Source organism: Amphiprion ocellaris, chromosome 11, assembly GCF_022539595.1.
Source record: "Amphiprion ocellaris isolate individual 3 ecotype Okinawa chromosome 11, ASM2253959v1, whole genome shotgun sequence".
NCBI lineage: Eukaryota > Metazoa > Chordata > Actinopteri > Pomacentridae > Amphiprion > Amphiprion ocellaris.
The window spans coordinates 9,148,222-9,175,306 of NC_072776.1; the positions used below are offsets into that span (position 1 = coordinate 9,148,222).

At 41.8% G+C, this 27,085-nt stretch overlaps 2 protein-coding genes across 4 annotated transcripts in view; one reads left to right on the forward strand and one right to left on the reverse strand.

The window, feature by feature from the left end:
- Window positions 1-20,425, forward strand: dync1i2a (dynein, cytoplasmic 1, intermediate chain 2a). 3 transcript variants are annotated; one of them, XM_035957468.2, is made up of 17 exons: window positions 1-129; window positions 1,111-1,225; window positions 3,009-3,123; window positions 4,284-4,371; window positions 5,412-5,501; window positions 5,856-5,971; window positions 10,662-10,748; window positions 10,988-11,150; window positions 11,243-11,342; window positions 12,198-12,323; window positions 14,190-14,336; window positions 14,422-14,535; window positions 15,084-15,217; window positions 16,249-16,393; window positions 18,774-18,914; window positions 19,077-19,202; window positions 19,476-20,425. In XM_035957468.2, exons 2-17 carry the CDS (start codon window positions 1,121-1,123, stop codon window positions 19,587-19,589), a joined length of 1,911 nt encoding a protein of 636 aa, XP_035813361.1. In that variant the 5' UTR covers window positions 1-129; window positions 1,111-1,120; the 3' UTR covers window positions 19,590-20,425. The 3 variants fall into 3 exon arrangements, with proteins under 3 accessions (XP_035813361.1, XP_023146501.1, XP_023146503.1); XM_023290733.3 differs by having other exon boundaries at window positions 5,412-5,471; XM_023290735.3 differs by lacking the exon at window positions 5,412-5,501.
- LOC111582171 (electrogenic aspartate/glutamate antiporter SLC25A12, mitochondrial) overlaps window positions 20,375-27,085 on the reverse strand; it is a 21,063-nt gene continuing 14,352 nt past the window's right edge. The window contains exons 12-18 of the mRNA XM_023290731.3: window positions 26,405-26,457; window positions 26,107-26,187; window positions 23,206-23,346; window positions 21,682-21,820; window positions 21,240-21,398; window positions 21,060-21,150; window positions 20,375-20,972 (exon numbers count right to left, since the gene is read on the reverse strand). Coding sequence (XP_023146499.1) covers window positions 20,765-20,972; window positions 21,060-21,150; window positions 21,240-21,398; window positions 21,682-21,820; window positions 23,206-23,346; window positions 26,107-26,187; window positions 26,405-26,457 — 872 coding nt within the window. The 3' untranslated portion in view covers window positions 20,375-20,764. The remainder of the gene's footprint in view (window positions 20,973-21,059; window positions 21,151-21,239; window positions 21,399-21,681; window positions 21,821-23,205; window positions 23,347-26,106; window positions 26,188-26,404; window positions 26,458-27,085) is intronic.

A 27,085-nucleotide genomic window follows, 5' to 3' on the forward strand; every position in this document is an offset into this window, starting at 1 on the left:
GACCGCAGCCACGTCAAAGCGAAATGACTCTTTTTGGCTCCTCTCAGCACCTGTAGTTGGTTTGGCAGCCAGATTGTTTTGGCTGTTTGTGAAAGGCTTTTTAGTGTCGGGTCGAAAACCTGCTACAAGGTTTGTTATCTACACATCAGTGCCATTTTAGCTGCGGTATCACACAGTTGTAGCATTGTGTTGGTATTTATCGCTGGACTTGTAGCCGAACTAATTATTCATCTTGTGGTCAGAATACGTTAAAGCGCATGACAGCGCTGCGGACCGGGTTAGCCGCTGTAGCTAGCGGCTAGCAAAGAGCCGCATCTCTCGCCGTAGGTGGTGGGTTTAATTGTGCGAGTCATATTTTCTATGACTTAAAAAACATCAATTTACGTAAGAAAATACAGCAAATCACTCATGGTGCCATTAAGGGTTAATTTTAAGGTGCACAGCTGGGAAGGCTAATTTAGCTCTGTGGCTAGTCACAATAAGGAAGGCTAACTTTAGCCGAGGCCGACTGGATGCTAGCACGTTTCAAACTAAACTGTGTGTGATTATTACAATTAAGTATTATGCTGCTTGAGGCTGAAAACGTGTATGTCAAGCTACCTAAACGAGAGATAAGAATCTGAAAAGGATGTCTTAGTCCTATGCTAAGCTAACCGGGTGTGAACGGTTGTACCAACTAAAGGGTGGGGCTCACTGTTAGCTGACAATGACTGGTCAGCCGAGGTTTACATGTAGCTGAGAAATCATGTCTGTCCCCAAAGAGGTAGAAGATATTTCACTTACCCAGCTGCAAGAAAGACACTGTTGGACGGTCATTAAGCTGTGAAGTTGGGCAGCTAGCTGTCTGCATTGTTGTGCAAGGTGGTACTGAAGCTGAGAGTATCAAGTGTCAGGAGAAGACTGGCTTTCTGAAGCACAGTAGAGATCACTAGACCTCATGATGCTTACTTATCATGGAACATACTCGGTCTACACTTTGATCTACAAGTTTTGGTTGAAAAATTCCAAAACAAATACCAAGCTGTACTAACTGTTGCTTAAAATACCCTGTTCTCCAATGCATTTTTAATTGCATGTACAGATAATCAGAAATGTGTTGTTTATATGCAGCTGCGGCATCATGTCTGACAAAAGTGAGCTGAAAGCAGAGCTTGAGAGGAAGAAGCAACGCTTGGCACAAATCAGAGAGGAGAAGAGAAGGAAGGAGGAAGAGCGCAAAAAGACAGTATGTGTACATTTTTATAAATGTTTTAAATGTTCTCTGATAATGGATGTAAAAAAGAAAATATGGAAAATTAACACACTCAAAACCTATGCCTGGGTGTAAGCATTAGAATCTATTTTGTTTTAATTCACATACACTCGATTATTTTCAGTTTTGGCAGTCCAGATGTTGCAGCAAATCAGTAGCAGTATAGAACCTAAGAATAGTTTACAACTTACTGGGTTAATAAATTAAATACACAACAAGTTTCACTGCTTTTTTGCAGAAATTCAAAGTTCTTTTGAGAAAGTCTTTATATTTACAATAACATAATCAGCCGTGTTTTTAGAAAAAGTAATTTATTTGGGACACTTCATCTTATTTGAGCAGCTGTCAAGGTCTTGAGAATGGTCCTGTTTATATATGTCTGTGTCTTCATGTAGACGATACATTTTACATCAGTGCTCTAGCGTGGCATGAATAGCCAAGAAAAGCTGCTCATTGTGGGCTGTCGTGATAGATAGCATACGGTTTGAGTTTCTACTAGATTTATTAGTTTAAGCATAAGTTAAATAAGTTTCAATTGTAAAGTGTCTTAATGTGAAATGCAGTTAAATACCCATACTGATGTACTGAGGCACTTTCAGATTGAGATTTATCAATTTGGCCAGTTTTAGATGTATGCAGGTACTTTTTCTCTCTGCACAACTTATGTTTTTATTGCAATGTGATTATGCGTATGTCCTCCACTTCCTATGAACATGGACCCACATGTCTGCTGCTGCAATGTTGTTAACATGATGTCCTTTGCATCTTCTCTTTCTGGAGATTCCTGCACAACTTGTTCAGCGCTATCAACGGTGTTAGCATTAACAGATGAGGTTTTCTGAGTTTTTTTTGCAAAGTTTAACAATGCATATCTGTGATTGCCCCACTTTTGTATTTGTGTGAGCTGTGAAGCTTATAGGTAATTTGTTCCCTGAATTTGACCTGCTGACAGTGCATCTCCCAAGACTTGATGCAGTTTTACCAGGATAGTTTTTTTCTCTGACGGGGAGTCATTGTCTCAAAGGCTAAAGTCAGGGAACAAAAATCCCAGTGCACAGTTAAACACCACAGATTGGATGAAAAACTGTCATGACAGCTCTGCAAAATGTGTGTTGTTGTGTATCTGTGGCTGTTTTTAAGGGAGTGCTAATTGAGTCTTCTTGACTTATACTTGCATATACATACTGCTGCATTTCTGACTCTTTAGTTTAGTTTGGAAAATACGCACTGATAACCTTGTCTTGATATCTCAAACTACAGTGACTGTGTGTGCAGACATTGGCAGATGAAATATCATGGGTTTTTATTTAAACATTTTACTGTTCAATATGTTTTGGAAATTGTAGAAACGATCTACAGCGCAAAAATGTGATCAGGGACAAAAATATAACAAATGATTGATAAAAATTTAGAGGCATTATATGAAAGCAGCTTTTGTGAGGCTTCTTTCTATAAATCAGCTTTCTAAATACTCACAGGTGTCATGTATGATCTGCCTCTTCTTGCTGCACTTGCAGTTCCCTTGACACATGTGAGCTTCTGGCACAAAGGGCAATTAATGCAAATTAGGAAGATAATCACTTTGTAATTTAGTTTGTTAATTATATGACAATGAGTGAGTAAGCCCCAGAGCTAGAAATCGAAAACATTAAACCAGACCAGTTACATTTTTGTTAAGGTATTGTTTGAGATATTAATTTTGTAGTGTTGATATTGAGAGATTTACTTTAATAATTGTGTATTGCTGTATTTCTAGGCTGACCAACAGAAAGAGATTGTAATTCACAAAGATGACTCTGACCTGGAGAAGAAAAGACGTGAAGCTGAGGCTCTTCTAGAAAGTGTGGGCATAACCACAGATGTTGCTGTTGGTATGTTTTGGACTACCTTTTGGTTGATACAAGTACATACTAAAAACTCACGTCACCAAAGGTCCCAGATGTAACAATTTCACATATCTTCTTGTATACCTATTTAGAAACAAAATAGAGCAGCTTCTTTGGTATTATATCTCACATAAGTTTCAGCCACTTTGTTAGTCAGGGTGTTTATATTCATACTAGGTGAACAGTGTATACATATTTGCACTTAATATTCAATGTGACCCAAAGCCAGAGCATACAGATTGTCATGGCCAAACAGTGGACCTTAGTTCAGCTGGTGAGGGGTTTTGAATTCTTAAAGAGCAGAATGAAGGCAAAAAGCTCATTATTAAAGCTGAGAGTTTCCATTTCCATCCAGGGAACATTTCTTTACAGCCATTTCAGATGTAATGCTCCAGAGCACAAAGTCAAAGGAACACAAATGTGTCAGAAGAGATTTGTCAAAAAATCTATCTTCAAGACAAAGCTAAATGTCAAAGGTAAAAAGAGGCAAGGAATGTATTCTAAGCATATTCAGACAAAGGTTTTGTGTAAATAACTCATAACAAATATGACAGCCACTTCAGATAATAGTAGATTTCTCATAAATGCCCATATGTCCTCAGGAGGAAGCGCTGATCGAGTTCTGTTTAACACTGCTAGTATGCTCTGTCTTTTAGAGCACTGTCATGTTGCTAACAGCAGGTGGCAGAAGAGATCCATACAAGAATCTGAGTCGCAGGTTGCAGAGAAACCTCAGGAGAATTAAAAAGCATCACAGTTCTTTTTTTTTTTTTAAATCAGTTTTTAAAGTTACTTGTTCAGTTTAATTTTTTTCTGTTGTACATATTTAATTTTGTATAAACATAAATAAGTGATGAAATATTTGTGTTAAAGCCTCTTTTTTTTACTGCATGGTTTGAGCTTGCTACAGCTGAGGTTTGTTATTTACAAACTGATTTGTGGATTTAGCTCTCTTTGCTGCTGATTTAAGGGTTTATGCATGTTGCCACATGTACACTAACAGTGTAGAAATCTACTTGCAAGATCTGATAGCTTTTTATCAACATTTGAAACAACAAAACAGTGTTGCATTTTCACTGTAGTGCTATGAACCGCTTAGTGTGTTTAAACTGTAACAGATGATTATTGTCTGTCTCTCTGTGTAGTCCCTCCTCCCATGTCTCCAACTGCCAAATCGGCGGGCACGCCGAGCGAGGCAGGGAGCCAGGACTCTGATGGAGCCGTGGGACCCAGGTACACACACACACACACACACACACTTCTCAGCAACTGTTTGTACAGTACTTTACAAGTATGGAAACAATGCAAGCCTCCTGTTTAGGAAGAATTAAGGACTTAACCTACCCAAGGCAAAATGTTTAAATGCTTTGTCTGTCATACTTATATTTTTGCTCTTTAAAAAAATAAAAAATTATGCTTATGCCAGCAAGAATACATGTGTTTGTTGTGAGTTGAATTGCCAATGTGCTGCATAGAAAATTAATTACTAAACGTTCTGAAACTTGCATCCGTTTTTGCTTCAACATGCTTTGCATTGCTTTCAAACTCCAGACTAAGGTTGTGAATACCTGTAAAGCAGGATTGTATGAGGAGCAACTGAGCTAAAACTTTACATCATTACAGTGAATGATGACAAATTCATGCCAACTGAGTACATGTTTATTTCATTTGTGTGCCGTTGAATTAGTACAATCCTAAATTAACAATAAAACAGCAGGCTGCTGTGACGCCTGGGGGACTTCTTAACCCCTAATTAGAGCCCCTTCCCTGGGCTGAAATTCTAGCTCCCCCAGTGTCCCATCAGGCCCAGTGAGCTGTTCCCCCTACGTGTTGACTCATTTCCCTCACCAGCATGGCCATTTCCTACACACATGGAGGTCATGTTTTCTCCCTGAGGGTTCTCGCTCTCTCTTCCCACTCTGTGTCTACACAACACTCAGAGCTTAAGTATGACACAGTTCAGGCTGTATCAGCCCCACAGGCTGCACATTACACCCTGTGTCATCCCATTCAGAGGGTCTGTGTGTCCGTGCATTTAAGCAGATACATTCCTACATCTCTGGGGTTTGTGTAAGCAGATTCAGGCCTGATTTGAAATTTAAAGCAAAGTCCAGTCTGAAGTGCGCTTCGATAACATGAAAATTTAATTGATTTGTGTTCTAGCATCCAATCAGCATGTTGTGTGCCATATTGCTAACTTTATTTCCTCTCCTCATTTGTGCTTGCCTGTCTCTCTCTCACTAATGCTGCCTTGTTGCTGTGACACTAATCAGGACTCTGCACTGGGACTCTGACCCGTCCACTCTTCAACTTCACTCTGATTCTGAGCTGGGGTACTGGACAATCTCTTCTCTCCTTTCCTGGTCATTTTCCCTTCTCTCAATCTATGGCATGATTACTTTGTCTTTCAAAGTCATTATTTATCAAACGCAGTCCGAGGAAACAATGAAGTTGTGCATGCAAGTATGGTCAGAAAAAGTCTTTTAATTAATTCACAATGGTTGCTAAACTAATCTGAAGTCTTTGCCATCCCATGAAAGACTAATTTACATACTTTTGATCAGCACAAGATTCCACTTGCCAGATGGTGGGATTGGTAACAAAATGAGCTGAGAATCGTTGCAGCTTTAGGACTATTTGTATGTTTTTGACTTGTTTAAATCATGACTGTTTTATAGTGATTATTGTGCAAAGTTTCAGTTGTTCTGTGCTTTTAGGCGTGGAACTCCAAAGCTGGGAATGGCCAAAGTCACACAAGTGGACTTCCCACCCCGTGAAACTGTGTCCTACACAAAGGAGACCCAGACACCTGTCATGACCCAGTCGAAAGAAGGTGACTCACATAATGTTTTTGAGGTTAAACTTGAAAAACACAGACAAAGGTTGTGTGTGCATGTGTGTAACTGTGTTCTTTAATATGTGAGTGAAAAGGGAGCTTTAACAGAACGTTCTTGTTCACTAAAACGTGCTGTTACTGTGCTAACAAAAGTTTTCTTTTCGTACATGAAGGCTACACCGCTTCTTGTGAATTATTCATAACAGAGGTATTGTGGGCTCTCGGAGAGCACACTTGGGCACCGGAAGTGAACAAGAAGGTGAAGAGGTTTGATTTTACTGAGATGAAAGTAAAGGGAAAAATGGGGCCCAGGAAACATAAGAAGTCAGGGAAGAGATTAAATTCAGACAAGCTCTGCTCCTCTGAGCCTCCCAAGCAAACTCCGCTTTGGTGTAATTAATGAGCAGGATGAGAAAACCAGTGACAGGAAGGAGAAATGAGATTGGGGGGGAAGATATGAAGCCTTGTGCATACGACTGCTTATTGCCTCTGAAGCGTGTCGATATGTGTGTAATTGCTGCACTGAAGCTTTCATGTGGTTAGACACAGAGAATATTTGGGTTTAAATCCACGTTGAACACATGTTCTATAAAATATGCAATATTTGTGATCATGCTGCTTGTTCTTGGTTGATTTTTGTAATGACAGATGGTGAATAATGCGCATGACTGAAATCTTGATTAAGATTTTTGCGTTTCGCTTCCACTTGAAGCTACTGGATGAGTCTGTCTTTTTAGCTGTTCTCTCAATTTCTTTGCACCAGCTAACATGTGTTTTTAAGCATCCTTGAAAGCCTGGTTAGGATTTAAACAGTGTACTGATTGGTAGTTGTTGTCCGATCAGGTGATGTGTAGAAAATTCTGAGGTGGCATGCAGCGCGAATAAGACAAAATTGTGTGATTTTGTGGAAAACTATGAGCAGAACTAGTGAAGGATGAAGAGCATCCCTGTGTTTCTCATCGCTCTTTACTCTGGACTCTACTGGGCATTGTAAAACGGTGTTAAACAACGATGGTTTCTGCCAGCTGTTCAACGCGGGGCCCCCTTCCCCTCTCTGCCACTATGTAATCATTTCATCAACTCCCTCGCTTCCCTGTCTTCTCCCTTCACCGAACAGGCACATAACAAAACACACTCAGTGACATTGTGCATTTTCACACCATCACTTCTGGCACTCGATGAGACGGCATCCCCTTCCCAGCTTGCTCCCCTCGGCGCATTTTTGATGTGTGGGGTGGCGTCAGGCCTGGTTTCTGATTGAGCGATTTATCATGTTGTCAAAAGGAGGCAACGGCGCAGCACTCTCAAGGTCAGCAGGCGGTGGCATTAGAAGGAGCGACTGCCATGCCCTGGCTGCTGCAAACTGAGGGTTCCCACAGTGTCGCGAGACGTCTCGGAGAAAGGAGTAAAAGATTTAGGATTTTACCATCAGCTGCCCTATTGACACAAAGAAAATCCTCTGAACAGTGAAAGAGAATGCATCTTCATTTGTAAATTGTTTATCGGTAATGGAGACAGCGTTCAAAACTGGACAGCTATCTTGAAATCTCACCTGCTGCCTCTCAGAATCTGTGAATTAATCTCCATTTGTAACCATGGAACAACATACAGCACTGTGCAAATGTTTACAGCACTTCAGCTGTTGAGACTGGCCAACAGGGAGACATCTGATTGGTCTAAGAACTGATGCTGCAGCACGACAGCAACCCCAAACATACAGCAAGTGTCATAAGGAATTACTGTGTTCTCATCCACAAGAAGAACAGTTGTGTAACAGATGCTTTAGCTCCCACAGAGCCCTGATCGCAGCATCATGAAGGATTACATGAAGAGGCCAGAGACACTGACACACGCTAAATCCACCAAACAGTGACATATTCTCTAAGATGATTGGAACAAATTACCTGCCTACTACCTTGGGGGGGAAAAATGTGCATGGAAAATTGGTGCTGTTTTAAATGCAAATGGTGCAAATATTGATTTGGCTTTCTCTCCCTACGGCACATATTCAAAGTTAATTGATGACATAACGAAATCCGTCATGACATTATTTTTGAAAGCATTATCACCTTACTTTCAGTGCCTGGAACTTGGTACTGTAGATCCATTTTTCCATCTGTACGTACTTTCAGAAAATGTGTCGATTTAAGCCATTAAACTGGCGAATGTGCCGCCGCTACAGTATTTCCCAGACTGCACTAGTAGGTAATGTGCAGCATCAGAATGCGCTCCTCAACAAGAGGCTGTAATTATGGAGTAAGATATTGTTGAAGGTTGGGGGGGTGGGCGGCTGTAGCAGTTGGGTTACTACTGCATTTCAGATAAGCTCGTCAGGAATAAAAGTACGTTGAGCAGTTCAGTAAATCTAATATTTAATTGAATGTGATTGTTTTAATCACTCTGAATTCAGAGGCAGGTCAAAACTTTTAATCACAAAAGCCCTTAATGGCCTTCTTGTTTTAAGTGCCACTTGTAATTGTGGTCAGCTTTTATGCACTTGATGATTAGTGCAGTTAAATATCTGTTGTATCCTTCTGTCATACAGTAGCTAATCATTTCGTACAGAAAATTTGGGATATTCTTTTTTCTTTTTTTTTTTGCCCTCAGCGCATGATTAAGTATCTGAACCTTTTGTGACCTGGTTTTTGTTCTTAATCTCATGTAACAAGGTTTTAATGCTGATTGCTGAGGTTTCTATTTGCCTTATAGCAGATGTGAATTTGACACACTCCTTCTCCCAATTTGTGAAAGCGAATTTTGGTGTGAGAAGTACTCTATTTCAGGTCCCAATAAAAAAGAAATGATGATGCACGTGCTTCTGCGCATTGGTAGAGTTTCATTATTGGTCTTTATTTGATGGAGAAAAGCCTTTTTGCACATGCGGCAGTCGAACCGTTGTTCTGTCTGGACATATAGAAGTGGAAGACACCTGCAACGAAGAGCAGAGGTCATTTAGTTTTATAGTTCATCACTGGCCACATGCCATGTTTGCATTAATATATTGTCCATTGACTAAGACTTGTGATTACTCTCCCCTCCCCCTCTCCTATCCGTCTCCCCCCCCTCCCCTCAAAAAAGCTTTTATTTCCTAAGTGGTACAAAAGCCATAATTGGGCCTGCTTTGAGAGGAGGTGTCAGTGTATGGGACATCGGTGATCCGGGTGAATTCTGTTAAATGCAACCCACCCACCCTTGCTACTACCCCCCCACACATCCCCAGCGGGGTCACCAGGATCACTAGCTTTTCTCCAAATGGCCATTTTGGCTGGCAGGTGCATTATACCCTTTATTTTCAGATTGTCTATCCGCTCCTAATGCCTGGCAGGTTGATTGCTCTGGCTGCCTCACCAGGGAAAGGGCTGACGAGCACAGCCGGGACTAGCTGAAAGACAGTGATTACTGTTTTCCTTTAAGCCTGATTGAGGCCCTTGAAAGGAAAGATTTTAACCTTCTCCTGTTGGTTGCAGAGTATGGCCGCACATTGAAATGGCTTGTGTCATCAACCCAGTTCTGTAAACTCATCAGTGCACCCAATAACCTTCATCCCCAAACCTCCGTCTCAGAAAGGGGATAAATCACTTTATGGACAAAGTGACAGATGACATTATCATTTAGATTATCTCAGTAGGAAGGAAATTCTGGCATATGGTGCTGTCATTTTAGATTAACTGTAAAGCTCATACCAAGATAAACACCTGTAGGAACCAGGCGAGTATTTTCCTTTTCCTTATGAATCTGTTTTGTCTGCTCTTGCCATTTTTATTTATTTATTTATTTTTTTTTACATTGAAAGCATAGTCTACATGCCGTTTTCAAGAGATGTGTTTTTGAAAAAGCGTGTTCATCTTCTTTGAGGTACAACCGGTGTGCAGTTTGCCAGCTGGTGTGGCCTGTATTTTGTTGTACATTCTCTGAGGTTGAATAGGAGTTGCAGGACCTCCTGCTAGGATGGTAATTGCCCAGGCTTGTCGTTCAGGGAGAAGCTTGTCTCGGGGCAGCCAGGCGGAAAACCTCTGTGCCATCCCCATGCCACCTCTGAAGAGCACAAGACAATCCCAGCATCACCATCTGCTTTTGCACCATGCCGTCATCTGGCCGGTCCAATGGGACAGGCCGGGGCAGCTGCTCCACACCCTCTGCCCCGCTGCCCTGTGGCCTAGAAGGGGGCAACCTGTTACTGGGACACAGAGGAAACAGCTACACTGACAGCTAGACTCTCTATTGAGTGGCTAGAGTCTCATTAACAGTTGGGAAAGACAGGGGTCCCTATGACAACAAGACACCCGCTGCGCTGTGTCCCTTTAATACAAATGACAAACTTCCCTGCTTTAGAGGAGCAGGTTCTTTTTGAAAAGTGACATTGTGCTGGTAAACCAAACAAATGCAAGGCAGAGATAAAAAATCAGCCCATTGCTGTGCCCATAATCACTGGGTGGAGCTTCTATTGAAAGAAGAAAATAATGAAGGTGGAAAATGTAGTGACCAAAAGGTATGAAACTGTATGGAAGCATAATCATTTTCTTTGTGAAAGTTGTTACTTTGAATTGGATTTTTATTCCCTGTTTACATTAGGAATTCAAACTACAACGTAAACAAATTCATTTCCAGTTTTGTTCACAGGAATGTCACTTATACAGTGTAGCTCAGTGTTTACTGATGTTAATGGAGTTCACTTTTTGATCCACAGAGGAAGAAGAAGAGGAAGAAATCGCTCCAGCTCAACCAGTAGTCGAGACTCAGACTGAGAAACTGGACCAGAAGGAGGAGGAAGAAGGTACTTTGTTACCTGTGATGACAGCTGAGATACTCTGCTGAAATGGAGCCATTTAGGTTCTTCTGTGAATTTTACAATTACGTATATAATAGTTAGTGTTCTACAAAGTCTACATAGAAACTTATTTTCTGTAAAGCGGTTTCTATTCCTGTAAAAGAGGACATCAGATTCCATATCATAATGGCCACAAGCAGCAGGGGTCTTCACACAATTCCGTGTGTTTGTGTTTCTCTGTACAGCACCCCCCCACGAGCTGACAGAGGAGGAAAAACTCCAGATCCTGCACTCCGAGGAGTTTGTGAATTTCTTCGACCACAGTACTCGCATTATTGAGCGGGCTCTATCTGAGCATGTGGACCTCTTCTTTGACTACAGTGGCCGTGACCTGGAGGAGAAGGAGGGGTAACAATTGGACAGCTAGTGTTTTTAAAACTTGTAATTGGTTTTTGAAGAAGTGTTTTTTTATTGATTTGTCCTGCTTTGTTTTTCCTCAGTGAAATTCAGGCCGGAGCAAAGCTCTCGCTTAACAGGCAGTTCATGGATGAGCGTTGGTCTAAACATCGTGTTGTCACCTGCCTGGACTGGTCTCCCCAGGTCATTTTTTAAAATACTCTTTAAACAACTCCTTCATAATTTAACCAACATTTTAAGCACCATTAAGAAATTGATTGTTAATTCTGGTCCTCCTTGTGTTTTTTGTGCTAAAATAGAAGCAATATGAGCGTGATTGTTTCTAATTGACTGTTGAAACAACTTAGATTTGCACAGCCTTAATGCTTTATGATTACATCGCTTGAGTTTGACAGCATTTACTTTCAGCTGCAACTCCCTCAGGAAAAGTAAGTTATGTCCCATACAAATTGTCACTTAGCCGGAGGCCATAATGATTTGTTTCCTCTGGTGTCTAAGGTCATTTAATGCATGATTCTGCAATGACTTGTGACAGTGATTGAACACCAACTCTTTGTTCACTTTATTTTTTTTTTTTTTGCTCAGAGCAATGTTCACACCCTTGTGATTTGAAATTATGTATTTACATAGTGTAAATCTCAGATTGTAGTAATAAATGCAGTGGATTTTACTGGTTTGTTTACATCTGGATAGTGTTTCTGTCGTCTGTGTTTTTAATATGCACTTAGGTAGATTTAAATTTTTGGCAATCTTTGCTGAACTGCTGAGTCTGCTACTGTGTTCTTCTGAGCCCCTGCAACACTGCAGCGTTTAGTTAGAAATATCAAAAGGAATTAAAACGTCATTTAACAAAGTTAGAGGGGGAGTAGGTCAACTTAAATGAGCCATAAATCTTTTAGGAAGGGTTACTCATTCTTGAAGGCATTCACAACACCACAGAGGGCAGGCAAGGCTTTTCCACATAGAGCCTAGCCTGGGGGGCAAGTCTGCCTCCTCCTGACATTCATTCAGTCTGATTTTTTTTTTTTCTGTCACCAGTATCCTGAACTGCTGGTTGCCTCATATAACAACAACGAGGACGCTCCTCACGAGCCAGATGGCGTGGCTTTAGTGTGGAACATGAAGTACAAGAAAGCTACGCCGGAGTACGTCTTCCACTGTCAGGTACCAAAAACAATGTTTCTTTGCTGTTTAGCTCCCCTCCCTCTTTCTGACCTGCCATCCTCACGGGTGGCTTCTTCCACGACAAGCTTGGAACCCCATCAACCATCCCGTTTGCTCACTCTCTCACCTCCTCCTCTACTCGCAAACCCCCCTCACCCCTCCTGCCTTTATCCACATCGTGAGTTCACCATGCTGGCATCCACCTCCGCCACATCTATCCACAAACACATGTTCGTGAGGCGCCGGAGAAGACCTGTGGCGCAGGAGTTGAATGGAATCCGAGCGCTGCAGCAGGATTAAGTGTGTGGGGCAGGGCTGGTTATCATGTGCATCTAAACAAGGGCCCTGTGTTCAGGAAAGCTAGCTGGGAGACCAGTTGAGCTCCTCCACTCTGCCCAGCCTTATTATAATGCTTGCCCCGAGGCTCCTTCACCAAGACAAGTTGAGTAGAACCACATGTTGTTGCCTCCAGAGCGGATGTAGACGCAGGCGTGTTGCTCAGATGAATAAAACTGAACAGAAGTGTGAATGCAGTTTTCTTTGTGCCTCCAAGTTGGCTCTGAAGGAGATTTTCCTCGTCCGTGTGCCACAGTCTTGTTAATAAACTCCGTTAGAAAAAAATATTTATTGTGATAAATGAAGTGAGTGTGTTCAGGCCACCTACGTCATAATCCACGAATATATACTCATCCAGTTGGCCCGCCTCAGGGATATTTGCTTACACTGTTAGAACTTTGACTCAAGTTATGAAAGATGTTTGCTCATATTCTGGGAAAGCAGCAACATGTAAAGACAGATATTTAACTTTGAGATGAAGCAGAGGAAGAAAACTGCAGATTGAAGTTGATGTTTTCCATGTTATTGGAAGATTTTAAGTGCTGCTGATATTCAGCTTTGGCCTGCATATATTTGACCTGTGGTTAGTTACCTCAGTGGAAAATAGACCCAAATTATTTAGACATAGATTTATACTTCCATTCCCTTCTTTCATCATCATTACAGCAAACAAAATCATGTAAAATACCTATATTGTTGAAGTGTAAATGTAATCAGAGTACATATTCTCCAGATCAAAACAAGCCTTAGTTGAGAAAATACATAAATATATCAGAGGACTTAAAAATATTGAATTGTACTGACACCGTTTTTTTTTTCTTTTTTGAGTTGGAACTGAGTTTTGAGCATGAACATTCATAATACAGTGCTGCTTTCACAAAGATAGACTTTGATCAGACTAATAGTTGTATTTCAGATAGATGTCTGTTTTTGGAAAGGTAAATTGAGTAAACTGACATTTCTTTTCAAACTAAATAATATAACTGGCAGAGCGACCACGTCAAACAGCTCAGCTCAATCCACAGTCAACATTACGTTTTTGGAAATTACTAGAAAAGTGCAACAACGCAAAAATCGTCCAGTAATGTAAAATCTCACAGATGTGCAGTTTCGAGCTGATAAACTCTGTCAGGGCTCTATGCTGCGACTGACAACATCCTCACTGCTGTGTTTTATTCTCATCACTCGCTCTGAAAACACTGTTACCCAAACCGCAAATTAGGAGCCGTGTCTTCTTCCTTTGTTTTGGTCATTTGGTGTCACTGTTTGTTTCCATGGCAACTCTGGTCAGCCAGCGTCTCCGGTTGTTACCATGGAAGCGCCGATCAGCAGGTGTTACTGCATGTTGCTATGGAAACACTGGTCAGCCAGTGTTACTTATTGTTACCATGGAAACACCGCTCAGCTGGTGTTGCTGATCATTTCTGTAGAAAGGTATCTTTATGAACGATGATGGATTGCAACCGTCTCACGCTAAGTGTCTACTTTTTTAACGTTTCCCTTCTTATACTTTTCCCTTCGTTCTGGCAGTCTGCTGTTATGTCTGCAGCCTTTGCCAAGTTCCACCCTAACGTTGTGGTGGGGGGCACATACTCGGGGCAGATTGTACTGTGGGACAACAGGAGCAACAAGAGGACCCCTGTGCAGAGGACTCCCCTGTCAGCGGCGGCGCATACGGTACAGAAAACAATCGGACACAGCGGCCTTGTGTTTCATTTATATTCATCAGAAGAGTAAAATTTCACCTTCGTCGTCTTTGCAGCACCCGGTATACTGCGTGAATGTGGTTGGGACCCAGAACGCCCACAATCTGATTAGCATCTCCACTGATGGAAAGATGTGCTCCTGGAGTCTGGACATGCTCTCTCAGCCACAGGTAGCACATATATACATACAAATCCAGCTGTATACGTGTGAATATGTGTGTCCTCGGAGCAATATTTCTGAATTACCTAAACAACTTTGGATTTTAGTGTTAACCGTAAATTTAAATTGCTGTGTTAATAATACATTAAATTTTAAAGAGGAGAGGTTATTTTTTATAGTTGGTCTTCCTGTCTTGTTACTTTCACGTTGCGCACGTTTCCTGTCCCTCGCATTCATGCTAAATGTCAGACATTTTGGCTGGACTCCGCACTTTTCGCATTCCAGTTTGGTATTTCCTCCGACTTTACCCTTATTTTTTCTGCAGCTCATTTTTCACTTTGAAGGAAATTATTTTTGCTAGCTGTGTCATTTCAGCCGCGCTGCCAAGACCTCAATGTCAAACTTTCATTTTTTATAAAGTGCTAGTTGAATTTAGATTATGCATTAATAAACTGTCGGGTGATTTTTATAGGTTGTGCTTGGCAGCGTGTGTGTTAACATAAAGCCTGAGCGGGGAGCTTGTTATGGATGTTGTTCCATGTTCCCTCCCCTCCACAGGACAGCATGGAGCTGGTGTTCAAGCAGTCCAAAGCCGTAGCTGTCACCTCCATGTCTTTCCCTCTCGGAGATGTCAACAATTTTGTGGTGGGCAGCGAGGACGGCTCTGTCTACATGTCGTGTCGTCATGGAAGGTGCGTCTGTACGAAACCACAGTCCCCAGCGTCCCTCCCGAACACCAACAGGAAACTGAGACGACTTGTTAGGCCCACCTAGGACCGAGTGTCAAATAAATGTAGCCCACTCACTTCCCAGTGCAGCACAAATCCAACACTTGATCTCCTGCTGTTTGAGGTTTCACTCCTGCCCAGTCATCCTGTTTTTCTTTTCCGCTTGTCAGTTGTGTTTGTAAAGGTCGTTCAACATAAACAGGGCACACATGCAGGGGAAACAAATCATTTTTTCCCTGTTCTCTTTTTTTTCTTCAGTACGTTTCTTTGGGTGAGAGAGTTTGTTTACAGTCAGTCGTCCCAGGGAGAATTAAAAGTGCAGTTCATCCCACAATGTTCTCATTTAAGAGACTGGGGCTCTTCTCATGGTGGATGGTCCTCAGCAGAGAAATGTGGCTTAAATCAGAGCAGCCAGTGAATAGCGTGTCAGCCCTGCACTAAATGTCCTGTAGTATGCCCAGAGACCACAGAGAGGGGATAGCTGCTAGGTTTTGCACAGCAGAATCACCTCTGTAATTGGGGGAATAATTTTCCACCTCATTTACAATGGTATGATACTCTCATCGCAGTTAATAATGCATAAGCATCACTCATGCTGAGTATTTACCTCTCTACGTTAATTATCTGAGCCTCAGTTGGGTAACAGCTCTGCAACATGTGGTTGAAGGGATGCAGGCACTTTTGCCACCCTGCTGGTAATTACATGATATAAGTAAATGATTACTGTGAATACGTCCAGCAGAGGTCCATCTGCGCCTGTTGCTTTCTTTCATGCTTAATATAACACCTAAATGGTTAGAAACACACCGCTAACTGTTAACCCTTTGAAATTTTGGTGATAGTTTCTGCAGGGCACAGAAATGCATATTCAAATATTTCAGCTGAAGGTCATTTCTGCACATCTGCTACTTTTTAAAATTAAATATGTCGCGCTGTCATCTTTAATCTGTCAGCATGCTCGCTCTGACTCCCATCTTCATCCGTGTGCTCCACAGCAAAGCGGGCATTAGCGAGATGTTTGAGGGCCACCACGGCCCCATCACAGGGATCCACTGCCACACAGCTGCAGGGCCGCTGGATTTCTCCAACCTGTTTGTTACCTCTTCTTTTGACTGGACTGTCAAGCTGTGGACCACCAAGGTATGACTGAGATGCAGAGAGCATTCGAAAGGTCAGAGAAAACCTCTGGATTCATTTAGTTGATAGGAAAGAGACATCTGTGTGTCGGAAAAAGTCTCCGCCTGCTGTGAGTTTTGTGTTTCTATGAGGTCTAATAAAATCCAGTTATGGTTAATTTTCAGCTGTAATATAGCTCAGGGGAATAATGATTCTTTTTATGATGAATTTAAAGCAACATACTTCTTTTAAAGAGGTATTGATTGGATTTGAAGGCAGATGTCCAGACTCCCACAGCAGTAGCAATAGTAGATCCTGTTTAGTCAAAAGAATTAATTTGCTGCCTCTACTTTACCAAGTATAAGAGGCTACAACGATAACAAGCTCACTTAGGCTGTAAGCTCATTTAAAAAGAGAGAGAAAGAGATAAAAGTTGAGATCTATTTTGTGAAATGGAGCCAGAGCGTGCAACACTTTATTTCCTACTCTTAAATGTTAAAAACCAAACAGTGGGAGGTTTTCGATTTAATGTGATTAGATTTTTTTTTAGTTAGTGTTGGTAGTGGTAAAAGTGCACCTTTGATTTTGGACTGAAATATGAATTTCAGGAAAATTAGACACTGCAGAACACTCTTAAATGAGATTTTTAGATTAGGTAAGAAAGAAATGGTGAGACAGTTTATGATAAGAATTGTTACTGCAGCTTAAATCCACACTACCTGCTGTTGATTATCAGCTGATAGAGCCGAGGTCTTATCTACTGACTGCTCTCCGTCACCTTCATGTAGCAGCGACTAAACATAACTGAGATGATTTAGTTTTGCAGATATTCAGTCACAAAGTAAATTTAGCAAATTGAACATTTTTTGACCTGCTGATGGCACTAGATGAGAAGATTACAATTCATCCATTTTGGCCTTTTAACAGAATTGATGTCATTAAATAGGGAGATATCAAAGCACAACTTTTTTCAGTAGAAACCTTGTTGCTTTAAATTTGAAAAATTTAGTTTATGGAGTGAATAGTTGGCATGATCAACCACGCTGCAGTTCTGGAGTTAATTGCGATAGAGCATAGAAGTGCATAGTTTAGTAAATAAAACCCCTTTCATACATCTGTCCATTAATCTGACAGGCACTAAACATGTTGGCACTGCTCACTTTTCAAGAAAATTCGCTGGCAGTCTTACCAGGTTGGATTTGTGTACTATTTGCATGGGATTAGTATTAGCTGGGGAACTCTGGTAATTTTGAATTACCCCCCATGTCTGTGTTTCTTGCAGTGTATTCGCATGGGATAAGCGAAGTCTGTATTTTACTTGAATTTACTGACATTACAGCCCAGATATGTCAAATCTGTGCATGTCGCAACATCCGCTGTTGTCATGTGGTATGTAGTCGTCATGGCAACAGTAAATATGTCAAAGCAGCAACGTGACTTGAGAACAGTGGGCAGCGTTGTTGGGATAAAGGGCTGTCAGGGCGTTTGTATTAAGCCTGTTGAAAGATAGGACTAGAAAAATCTTTCTTACCGCATGCTACAACACATGTCATCCATCTCAATATCCTCCGAAATTTCCCTCTTCTTGTTGATCTGATTTTGCCGTTTTTGCGAGTGGTCTATAGGCCTGTTGTGTATAGGCCTACTCCTGCATTTGTACCTAAAATGCTGTCAATAGTTTCCACCGCAGCCTCCTTAATTCAACCAGGAAAGAGGTAGAAAACGCCGTGCAATGAAAAAAAAACAACTAACACCCTCCAATCACTGAGATGCAGATTTACACAGGACTAGTATTATCACAGGACGTCAGAGTTTGGTGACATATGGTAGGTAATTTGCGGTGGAAATTTTACTTTACAAATTACAGGCATAGCGCATTCGCACAGACATCCTCCACAGTTACTACAAATCACCATTGGTCCTGAGGTAATCCCGTGTGAGTAGGGCTTTAGTAACATTTACATATCGTTGTCAACACTGAACAAATATGAACTGTATTATTTGATCATATGTATGTAGCATAGGGTAATATCATTATATAATTGGATATCAGTTGCCAATTTATTAAGAACATGTAGCTGAAGCAAATGCCGTCTTAATATGAATCCTATCTTTATTATGGTTTTAAGGTTCAGTTTTTATTGGGAGTTTCAGAGACGTGTTGATTAAACTTTGTGGTCATCTTGGAGGCAGCACATTGTGGTGTTGTAGGATTGTGCTGCTTTATACTGACAGGTGTTTTCTATTAATTTGTCGAGCCCATTTCTTTAAGTGATGGTTGGCAGAATAACCGAAACACCTCTCTGTATAATCCAATATATATCAGCGGCACTACACCCATAGAGCAGAAACCGAACATATGAAATGAGGTGATTAGATTTATGTTTTTGTTTTTCCTCTGTAGAACAATAAGCCGCTGTACTCATTTGAAGACAACTCGGATTACGTTTATGATGTCATGTGGTCTCCGACTCACCCTGCTCTGTTTGCTTGTGTGGACGGAGTCGGTCACCTCGACCTGTGGAACCTCAACAATGACACCGAGGTATTAAATTCATACTAACAGATATCTTAAATGAGGACTTTTTAACAGAAGAGACACTCATACTTTAATTAGGACATTATTGAATGCATAAAATTCCATGTTTGGATGTTGCAGAGCTTGTTTTCACTCACTGATTGTTATTCTACGCTTTTATTTTTTTAGGTCCCCACTGCCAGCGTCACTGTGGATGGTAACCCAGCCCTCAACAGGGTCAGATGGGCTCATTCTGGCAAAGAAATCGCTGTGGGAGACTCTGATGGACGAGTTCTTGTGTACGATGTTGGAGAGGTGAGTATACATAACTCAGCTTTTTACATTCAACCTTCTGATTGTATGTTTTAAAATAATAATCGCGTGTTATTGCAGGCATGATTCAACCTCTCACCTGCTATAACATGTACTTAGTTGATGAGCAATTAATTGCACGGCACTGCCGCCTTAATGAGATTTTGTTTTTTACTAACACCATTCTGTGTGGTTGGAGTCCGTTATTACCGTGATGTTGCGCCGCAGCAGAAGCCTGCATTTGTGATTTGCATCCGTTGTGCCCCTCCCTCACAGCAAATTGCGGTTCCACGGAATGATGAGTGGACCCGATTTGTCCGCACGCTGGCGGAGATCAACGAGAACAGGGATGATGCAGAGGAGCTGGCAGCTCAGCGTCTGGCTGCATGAGTCAATCGCCACGGACGCAACGTTTAAGGGACCAGTTGTGTGCTTGTTAATATCATGTTTTGCTAGACGGAAACGGTGTGACGACAACACGACCGGAGGAAAAGATGGAAGTTTTTACCGGAAAGAAGTACGGACATCATTTTGATTTCCAACACTTTTCTTTAGACAACTGCCTTCTCAGTTAGCTGGACCGTCACCAGTCTTCCTCGGGATAACACAAGCGACAGGGCTATCAACCTCAGACACTAACATGAAAGCCATACTCACAAAAGTCATCCTTCCTTCTACCAGATGCCTTAAAGTTTAGTTTTAATCTTGATTGTAAAATCCTTACCTGTCTTTATTTACAGCATGATTAAAAAGAGCCTTAATTTTGTCACAGTCACATCAGTGCTCCACTCCACATGTTGATGAAGACCAGGCAGAGCTGTTCTGTTTCCACCAAAGTTGTAGCAAAGCAATCACATCTGTAAACATCCAGGAATGTAATTATCTCATAGCTGTAGCCCATGTTGACATCTGTTGCTTTAGATTTGATCACGTTAACATTCACTTGTTTGTAAAATAGTGAAACGGTCAAAGTCTTTCTACTTCCTTTTATACTGCACTTGTTTCTAATTATTCAGTGCAGCTTAGGTTAGACCTGAGAGTGGTGGAATATCCCCAATGCCTAAGCATGAGAATGATCATGTATGCTGTAACTGCACATGTATGTCGCTGGGATCTCAATGGATTGTTTCCTCAAAGCTTGGTGTCAAAACTGAGAATGTACTTTTCACAGTAGAAACAGTTTGAATGATTTATTTCAATAAAATACAATAAATACATTTAAATTATTTCCCAAGTCCCTGGTCATGATTTCAAAAAAAATACTTTCAAAATATCTGTACATCCTCGTGTCTCTTAAATGTAACCGAAACATGCACACCGAAGCTATTGCACACCAGAAAAACGCAGTAACAATCTTTTTGCGATGCCATAATGTCCCTCTGTAGAGAAGTACAATATGTACAGTAAAATTGTGCAAGCAATGCAAAGAAAATTCAATAAAGCCATACTCATGCAGCATTTTAAGTAAGACAACCACTCAAATGCACCGAATTGAAACGTGGATCAGTAAAACCATTTTTGGAGGAAACATGAGGACTGGAAGAGCATGCAGCCCTCAGGACGGTTTATGAGGCTTGAGGCTCCGTTTTGGACGCCGCTGGTTTGATTGTCGCCTCTCCTGAAGGCTTGAACTTTGGCAGGTGCAGACCAAACTTTCTCTCCACGCCAGCAAAGGTTGCAGCAGCCAGACGGTAGCCGCCCACGTGGTCTGCAGTCACAGAGGGCAAGTCCTCAATCGCGGGTTTGGGAGTGGGCTCAGAGCCAGCAGGACGACTGAGGGGAGAGTGAAGTTAGGTGAGATGCACTTCATGATGTTAATGAGGGATTCTTTGTTGTTAAGAACATGGCTGGAGCACTTACTGTCCTCCAAAGTCTACGTAGAACCATCTCTGCAGCAGCTCATAGGTCACCAGGGTGACACCAAACTGTGGCGACGATCTGAAGACGCGAGCTGATGGAAGAAAGTTTAAAGTTTCAAAATATTTACAGCCAGTAAAGCACTTCTAGGACAATGACTGTGTGTGGGTTTGTGTGCAGTACCTCCTGCTCCCTTCCAAAATGCCCTGAAACCTTCCTCCTTGAGGATCTTCCTGAAACAGTCGATGACTCCATTGTATGTCGTCTGGCCTGCTCGGGCCGCCACCTGGAGCCTGGTCTTGATGACATCAGCAGGGGTCACCAGCGACGCCGCCGGTACACCTTGTTTTTCACAAAACACATAATGAAGCGCTCTCACTATGCACAGACGGTGTCACATTCTGATATCCTCGCCGCAGCGTCACGCAGGGCTTGAAATGGCTATACCTTCATGGTGCGATAGGACAAAAACGCTGCATACAGTGTCAGGCTATTGAGACTGAACGGACGGAGAGAGCACAAACGGGGGGAGCCAGAATACATTTTTGGAGCATGAAATGCACAAACACACAACATGGTGCTGTTTGGATGTCCAGACACGCTCAGCTTTCCAGATGTTTGTTACCTGCAATAGCTCCAGCAGTGAGCAGCTGCACTGCCCCCAGCTGTCCGTCCTCATCTGCCAGACTCTCCTTAGTGTGGGCATAAACAGGGAAGTAGATGGCCGAGAAGGGGATGTCACGCAGGAAGCAAGCTTTGGCTCCCTGAAAGAAAAACAAAGATCGTGTCAGAAATACACGCATCCCTACAGGACTGATAAATGAGCAGAGGCAGTATTTGAGCAGGTTTGTGTTGGGGATTAAGTGGCCGAGGAGCTGATTTATTCAACCTACGGGGGGCTTTAGTGCTGATGATGGAGCCAAAGAGCCCCGGGCAGAGCTGCAGCACTGGGCCTCCAGAGAGAAATCCATCACACACACACACACACACACACCATGGACCTCCGTGTGCTGGCTTCTTCTACCGAGAGGAAGTCAGCTTTTTCTTTTTTTTTTTTTTTTTTTTTTTTTTAACAAGCCACACACTGTCTGCCACTCGTTAAAATATGGAGTATGAACACACGACTCGAGCTGTAAGTGAAGCCACAAGGATCTGGAAAGGAGCAGTAGCAACGCGTAATCCCTCGCTAATTTGCTGTTGGTTGTTGGCCGCAGTTCCGTTTGCATGTTTAACACTGTTTTGGAAAATTGCAAACAGTCAGCAAAGCAATGTTTGATCTTCAAAATTTCTGCCTCTGATCTCCATTATGTCTATGTACACATACAACTGCTGGTTCAGATACAGTAGTGTTGCATCTGTGCATCGTTACAGGAATCAAATACATTCATGTGTTAATAAACAGAAGCAGAAAGTAAAGCACATTTGCATATATACACGTGATTTTATTCCTTTATTTCACTACATTAGTTGATACAAAAACATAAATAATGACCCGGACTAGCTTCAGCTTTACCAGTTACAACATTAAAAAAGTCCTTTCTTGTTACTGGTTCTTTAATAATGACTAAATATAAACATGATTTATACCAGTATTTAAAGTTTATGTATATATTTGCATTGAGGATTTTTATTTGCTACTACACTGTGCTGTTAAATTGTGTTATTGTTGCCAATGCTGCTGAAAGAATGTCATCAGTGAGTCAATTTATTAACTGCAAACAATTTAAGATAATCGATCAATTGTTCGAGCAAGAAAGAATTCAAAATTTGCTAGTTCCACCTTCTTAATTGCAAGACTTTGCTACTGTTCTTTTTTGATGGTATACCTAATTGATTTTCTTTGGACTTGGAGCTGTTGGTCTGACAAAACAAAACATTTTAAGACATCAACTTTGGGCTTTTTTAATCTTTTTTTGGCTTTTTATTAATAAAACAATTGATTATTAATCAAAAAAAAAACTGGCAAGCTGTTCATTTCAGCACAACCTCTTAAAAGATACAGAAACTTACAAGTACAAACACTAAAGTGAACAATAAATCCTGTTGGTTTTGTATCTCAGAAACATCGAGCGCCTTTCACTGCCCTTGTATGACAGCGAGCAGAGGTTGCTGCTGCAGACGTCATGGTGCTGCAGAGGTGCTGACCTACCTTGTAGAGGCCAAAGAAGCCCAGGTCTCTGACAACATTCAGGGCACTGACCCTGGGGCCCGTAGTGATCTCTCCAGCCACCTGCAGACGGATCTTGACGATCTCCAGAGGATTGGTGAAAATCACCTGGGAAGCTCCAGCCTGCAGGATGCAACGAGGAGAAAAAAAACAAGCAGCTGATGAGCCGTTAGTATGCAGACGGAGCTTCCTAAGTGGATTTTCTGTTGTAAATGAGGTCACACATCTGAGGGGTGAACTCTGGGTGCAAATGGTAATGATGTGTAAGCATTTCTTCCTCACAGGAATTTTTAAATCATCTCGGTAAACTTCAGCACAAAAGATACTATTTTTTTCCCTCATTCTGATCCCATATTGTCAGAGAGTGGCCTTGACAGGAGGAGGAGAAGGCAGGCATTGATAGAAGAACCACTGGGGTCACGATGGAGCAGGAGAAGTCCCGGCTCATGGTTGGGAGGCTCTGACCCTGGCACCAGCCCTCTGCCCCCTCGCCTCCCCTGAGGCACCTCCTGTGGCAGGGTGAGCGGCCCAGCCTGGCCTCACCCTGCACACTTCCCCAATTCACCCCCTACTCCCAGGGGAGAGCGCTGAATCACCCGGACGGCTCGGGGTCCAGGAGAGCGATGCCCTAAAGCACAGCACCCTCTGACTCAGGCACATTTATCACCCTCCCCGAATCTAATCAGGCCCCAGGATGGCTGCTGATGACATTCAGGGCAGGGGTCTTATCTGTAAACATCCGAGCAAAGGTCTAAAAAAAGCTCTGGCACATTTAGTCATTTTCAGAGTGGAGGGGGAATATCCGCTGCTCTGAAGATTGATGCACTCGTCCCTTCTCTTTTATCTTCTTCAGTTCTCTCCTCTGGTGGAAGCGATAATTTAACAAGTTATCAGATTAACCAGACTTTAAGGGCTCCTGAAGCAACATGAGGATGCGGGACACTTCAGAATGAATTAGGGAAGCCCAAAGATGCAAAATATTCTCAGCAGTGTGCAGTGGAAACATCCTTGTTGTCCTGAGTGAGGACCTGTACAGCACGCACGCCTCAGGTATATACTGCGCTGTCAAACTCCATCACACTGAGCTAGACCCCGTGTCGTCCAGGACCCTCCAGGGCCTCTTCCTCCAATTACACCCTGACAGGGGTCACGACCCCGCAGACCCCGATCCTCTGAGTCCAACCTGCAGCCTCGGCTCCACGGCCCGTCTGTTTCATTTCAGTACAGCCAGCAGAGACGCAGAGTGAAGGAATTATATCTTTAATCCACTGTTGCACTCGCTAAATGTTAGTGCAAATGAGCCAGGATTAAAAACAAAAACACTAGACATGGTTCCCCTTTTAGAGGACTCAGGATCTACAGTGAACTTTAGTGTTTCAGGCAGCCACTGATGAGCTGACTCACATTCACCCAATAAATGTGCCATTATCACTGATAAAAATGCACTAATAAGTGAAATGAAATGATATTTAAATCCAACACAAGTTCTCAGTAAATTACTAAAATTCAAATAATTCATTAAAAGTCTAAAATGTACAATTCACAAAGATGCTGTTGAACTAAACTACTTCAGGTCACCTGCTTCTCTTGCAGCTGTTTTTAGGTCAATCAGCAACATGCACATAAAACGTTTGGATGTATTTTGCCTCTATAATCAGCTGATTGTAGAACTACATAAAGTACTCGACTTGTTCATTACTTTGTTTCCACACCTCTACATTTCAGTGGAATATGCCAGATACATTTTGTTCTTAAAACGTTCTGAGAAAGCTCTTTTTTCAATTTCTAGAACATTCTTCTTAAAGGTAGGACAATGTTCTCTAAAGATGTTCTAAATATGTTTGATGATAACACTGCTGGACAGTTAGGTCCCAAGAGTCTTAAAATGTTTTCTGAATGTCATGTTGAGAACGTCGTTATCATGTAAAATTGTGGGAAAGTTTTATAGAAGATCATGATCATGTGTTGCCTCAACAACATCCCCAAAAGCAAATTGCTCTACTTTGTTTATATAATGTTTTATGTGAAAACATCTTATCATCCGAGGCCTTGATGACATCTTGAAAACAGTTTTTTTTTTTTTTTTTTTTTAAATTTTGGTTTGTCATGTAATCTGTAGCCATGACAACATTATCAAAGCATTCTCTGTATGTTGCAGTTAAAATGTTTAAATTAACCTTAAAGAAGCATTATCTGAAATGACAAATATCCTTAAAATGTTCTATGCCCATCAGGTAAGACATTTTCTTTCTACCAGTATGAGACTTTGTAGGTAATGTTAGCCAGTGTTGTGGCATAGCTTCCTGCTGGCTGGAATTGTAGTGAAGCTACTTCACAAATAACATTTGTATTGTTAGAAAATATGCAACAGTAAAATGCTACTTGCATAATATGTACCACTTATATAACATACATACTATACTACTTGCGTGCGTGTATGTTCTGTTGTTATTCTGTACTTTGCTGTTGTTTGATACTTCAAGTCTATTTATCTTACAATACCTAACATGTACTATTTAAATTGGTGTCATTATCATATTTATGCTCTTTGCCCTATAAATATTTGGATACCTTATATGTCGTGGCATAAAATCACTGTTTCTTGCGTGTTAAATACATAAATTTCGAGCTCTGCATGCAAACAGCAGCATGTGTGGAATGAAGAATGTGTTTTTGGCAGGAGAATGCCTCACTTCTAACATGCCTGCATGTAATTTAACTTCTCTTGCAATGAACCCAACATAACCCAATGTACAAAATAATGTCTAATATTTCCTCACGCTAATCACCTGAAATCGTGCATACTTTGCTTATCTTTGAGGTGTTCCTTCACTTGGTTTTGTGTGCAGACTGAACTGAAAGGATCACTAAAGTAAGGCTTACACATCCGCCAGCGAGAATCTCTGCAGGAAGAGGGATGGTGTCATCTTGTCTGGTGAACTTGTCTCTGACAAAATCATTCATCTGGAAAAAAAAAACAGGGAAGAAGACATCAAGGAAAAATTCAGATGAGACACAATCCCAATCTTGATAGCAGGGCATTAATGTTAACTTGTGGTTGCAGTCACATTTTGATTGTGAAGTGTGTCTTTCCTCGATGCGCTGTGCATGTTTCTCATTCACAGTGAATCGCTGAGAGCAACTTTTTGAGCACTCTAAGCTACACAGTGGAATGACTTGCCGTGAGTTTGATAGCTTTCTCCGGGGCAACGCCAATGAGCTGCGGGAGGAGACCTGCAAAATATTATTCATAGATACCATTAGAATACCTGACAGGGAGAGACAAAGTCTGGCTGGAAATGAATGCACATTTTTATCTTCGCTGAACGAATACATCCACTGACAGCTAGAACAATATAAGCTGCAGGGTTCTTGTGTGCGTAAAACAAACCCATAAATATTTACAGATGGTGGCTGATACATCTGATGCACCAGAACACAAAGGTCCCATTGAACATGAACAAAAGTCCAAAAATATGACACTGCTGCCGCGTATGGGATCAGCATTGTTGAGGCTTGATCCCGCTGTTGGTGGGGAACAGAGAGAGCTGTGTGGTCACGGACAAGATCGAGGGGGGGAGGCTGGGTGCTACAGTGGCGATAACTGCCATACCGTTTCACCGTCTGTCCTTCATCAAGCCAGATAAACTTCTGAAGGAGCTGCTGAGTGACTGCTGCTGGTATGCAGCCAGAAAACAGCCGAGCGTGTCTGTCTCTGAGTCAATCACCCTCTTATCATGTGCAAGAGAGGAGGAAAGGGGGGCAGAGGGAAGCGGATCAGAGCAACAAAGCGCTGCAGTGGTGGAGGTAGCAGTAGATGGCAGTCTTGACTTCCTTCATATGAAGAGCCTGAGGGTAGAAG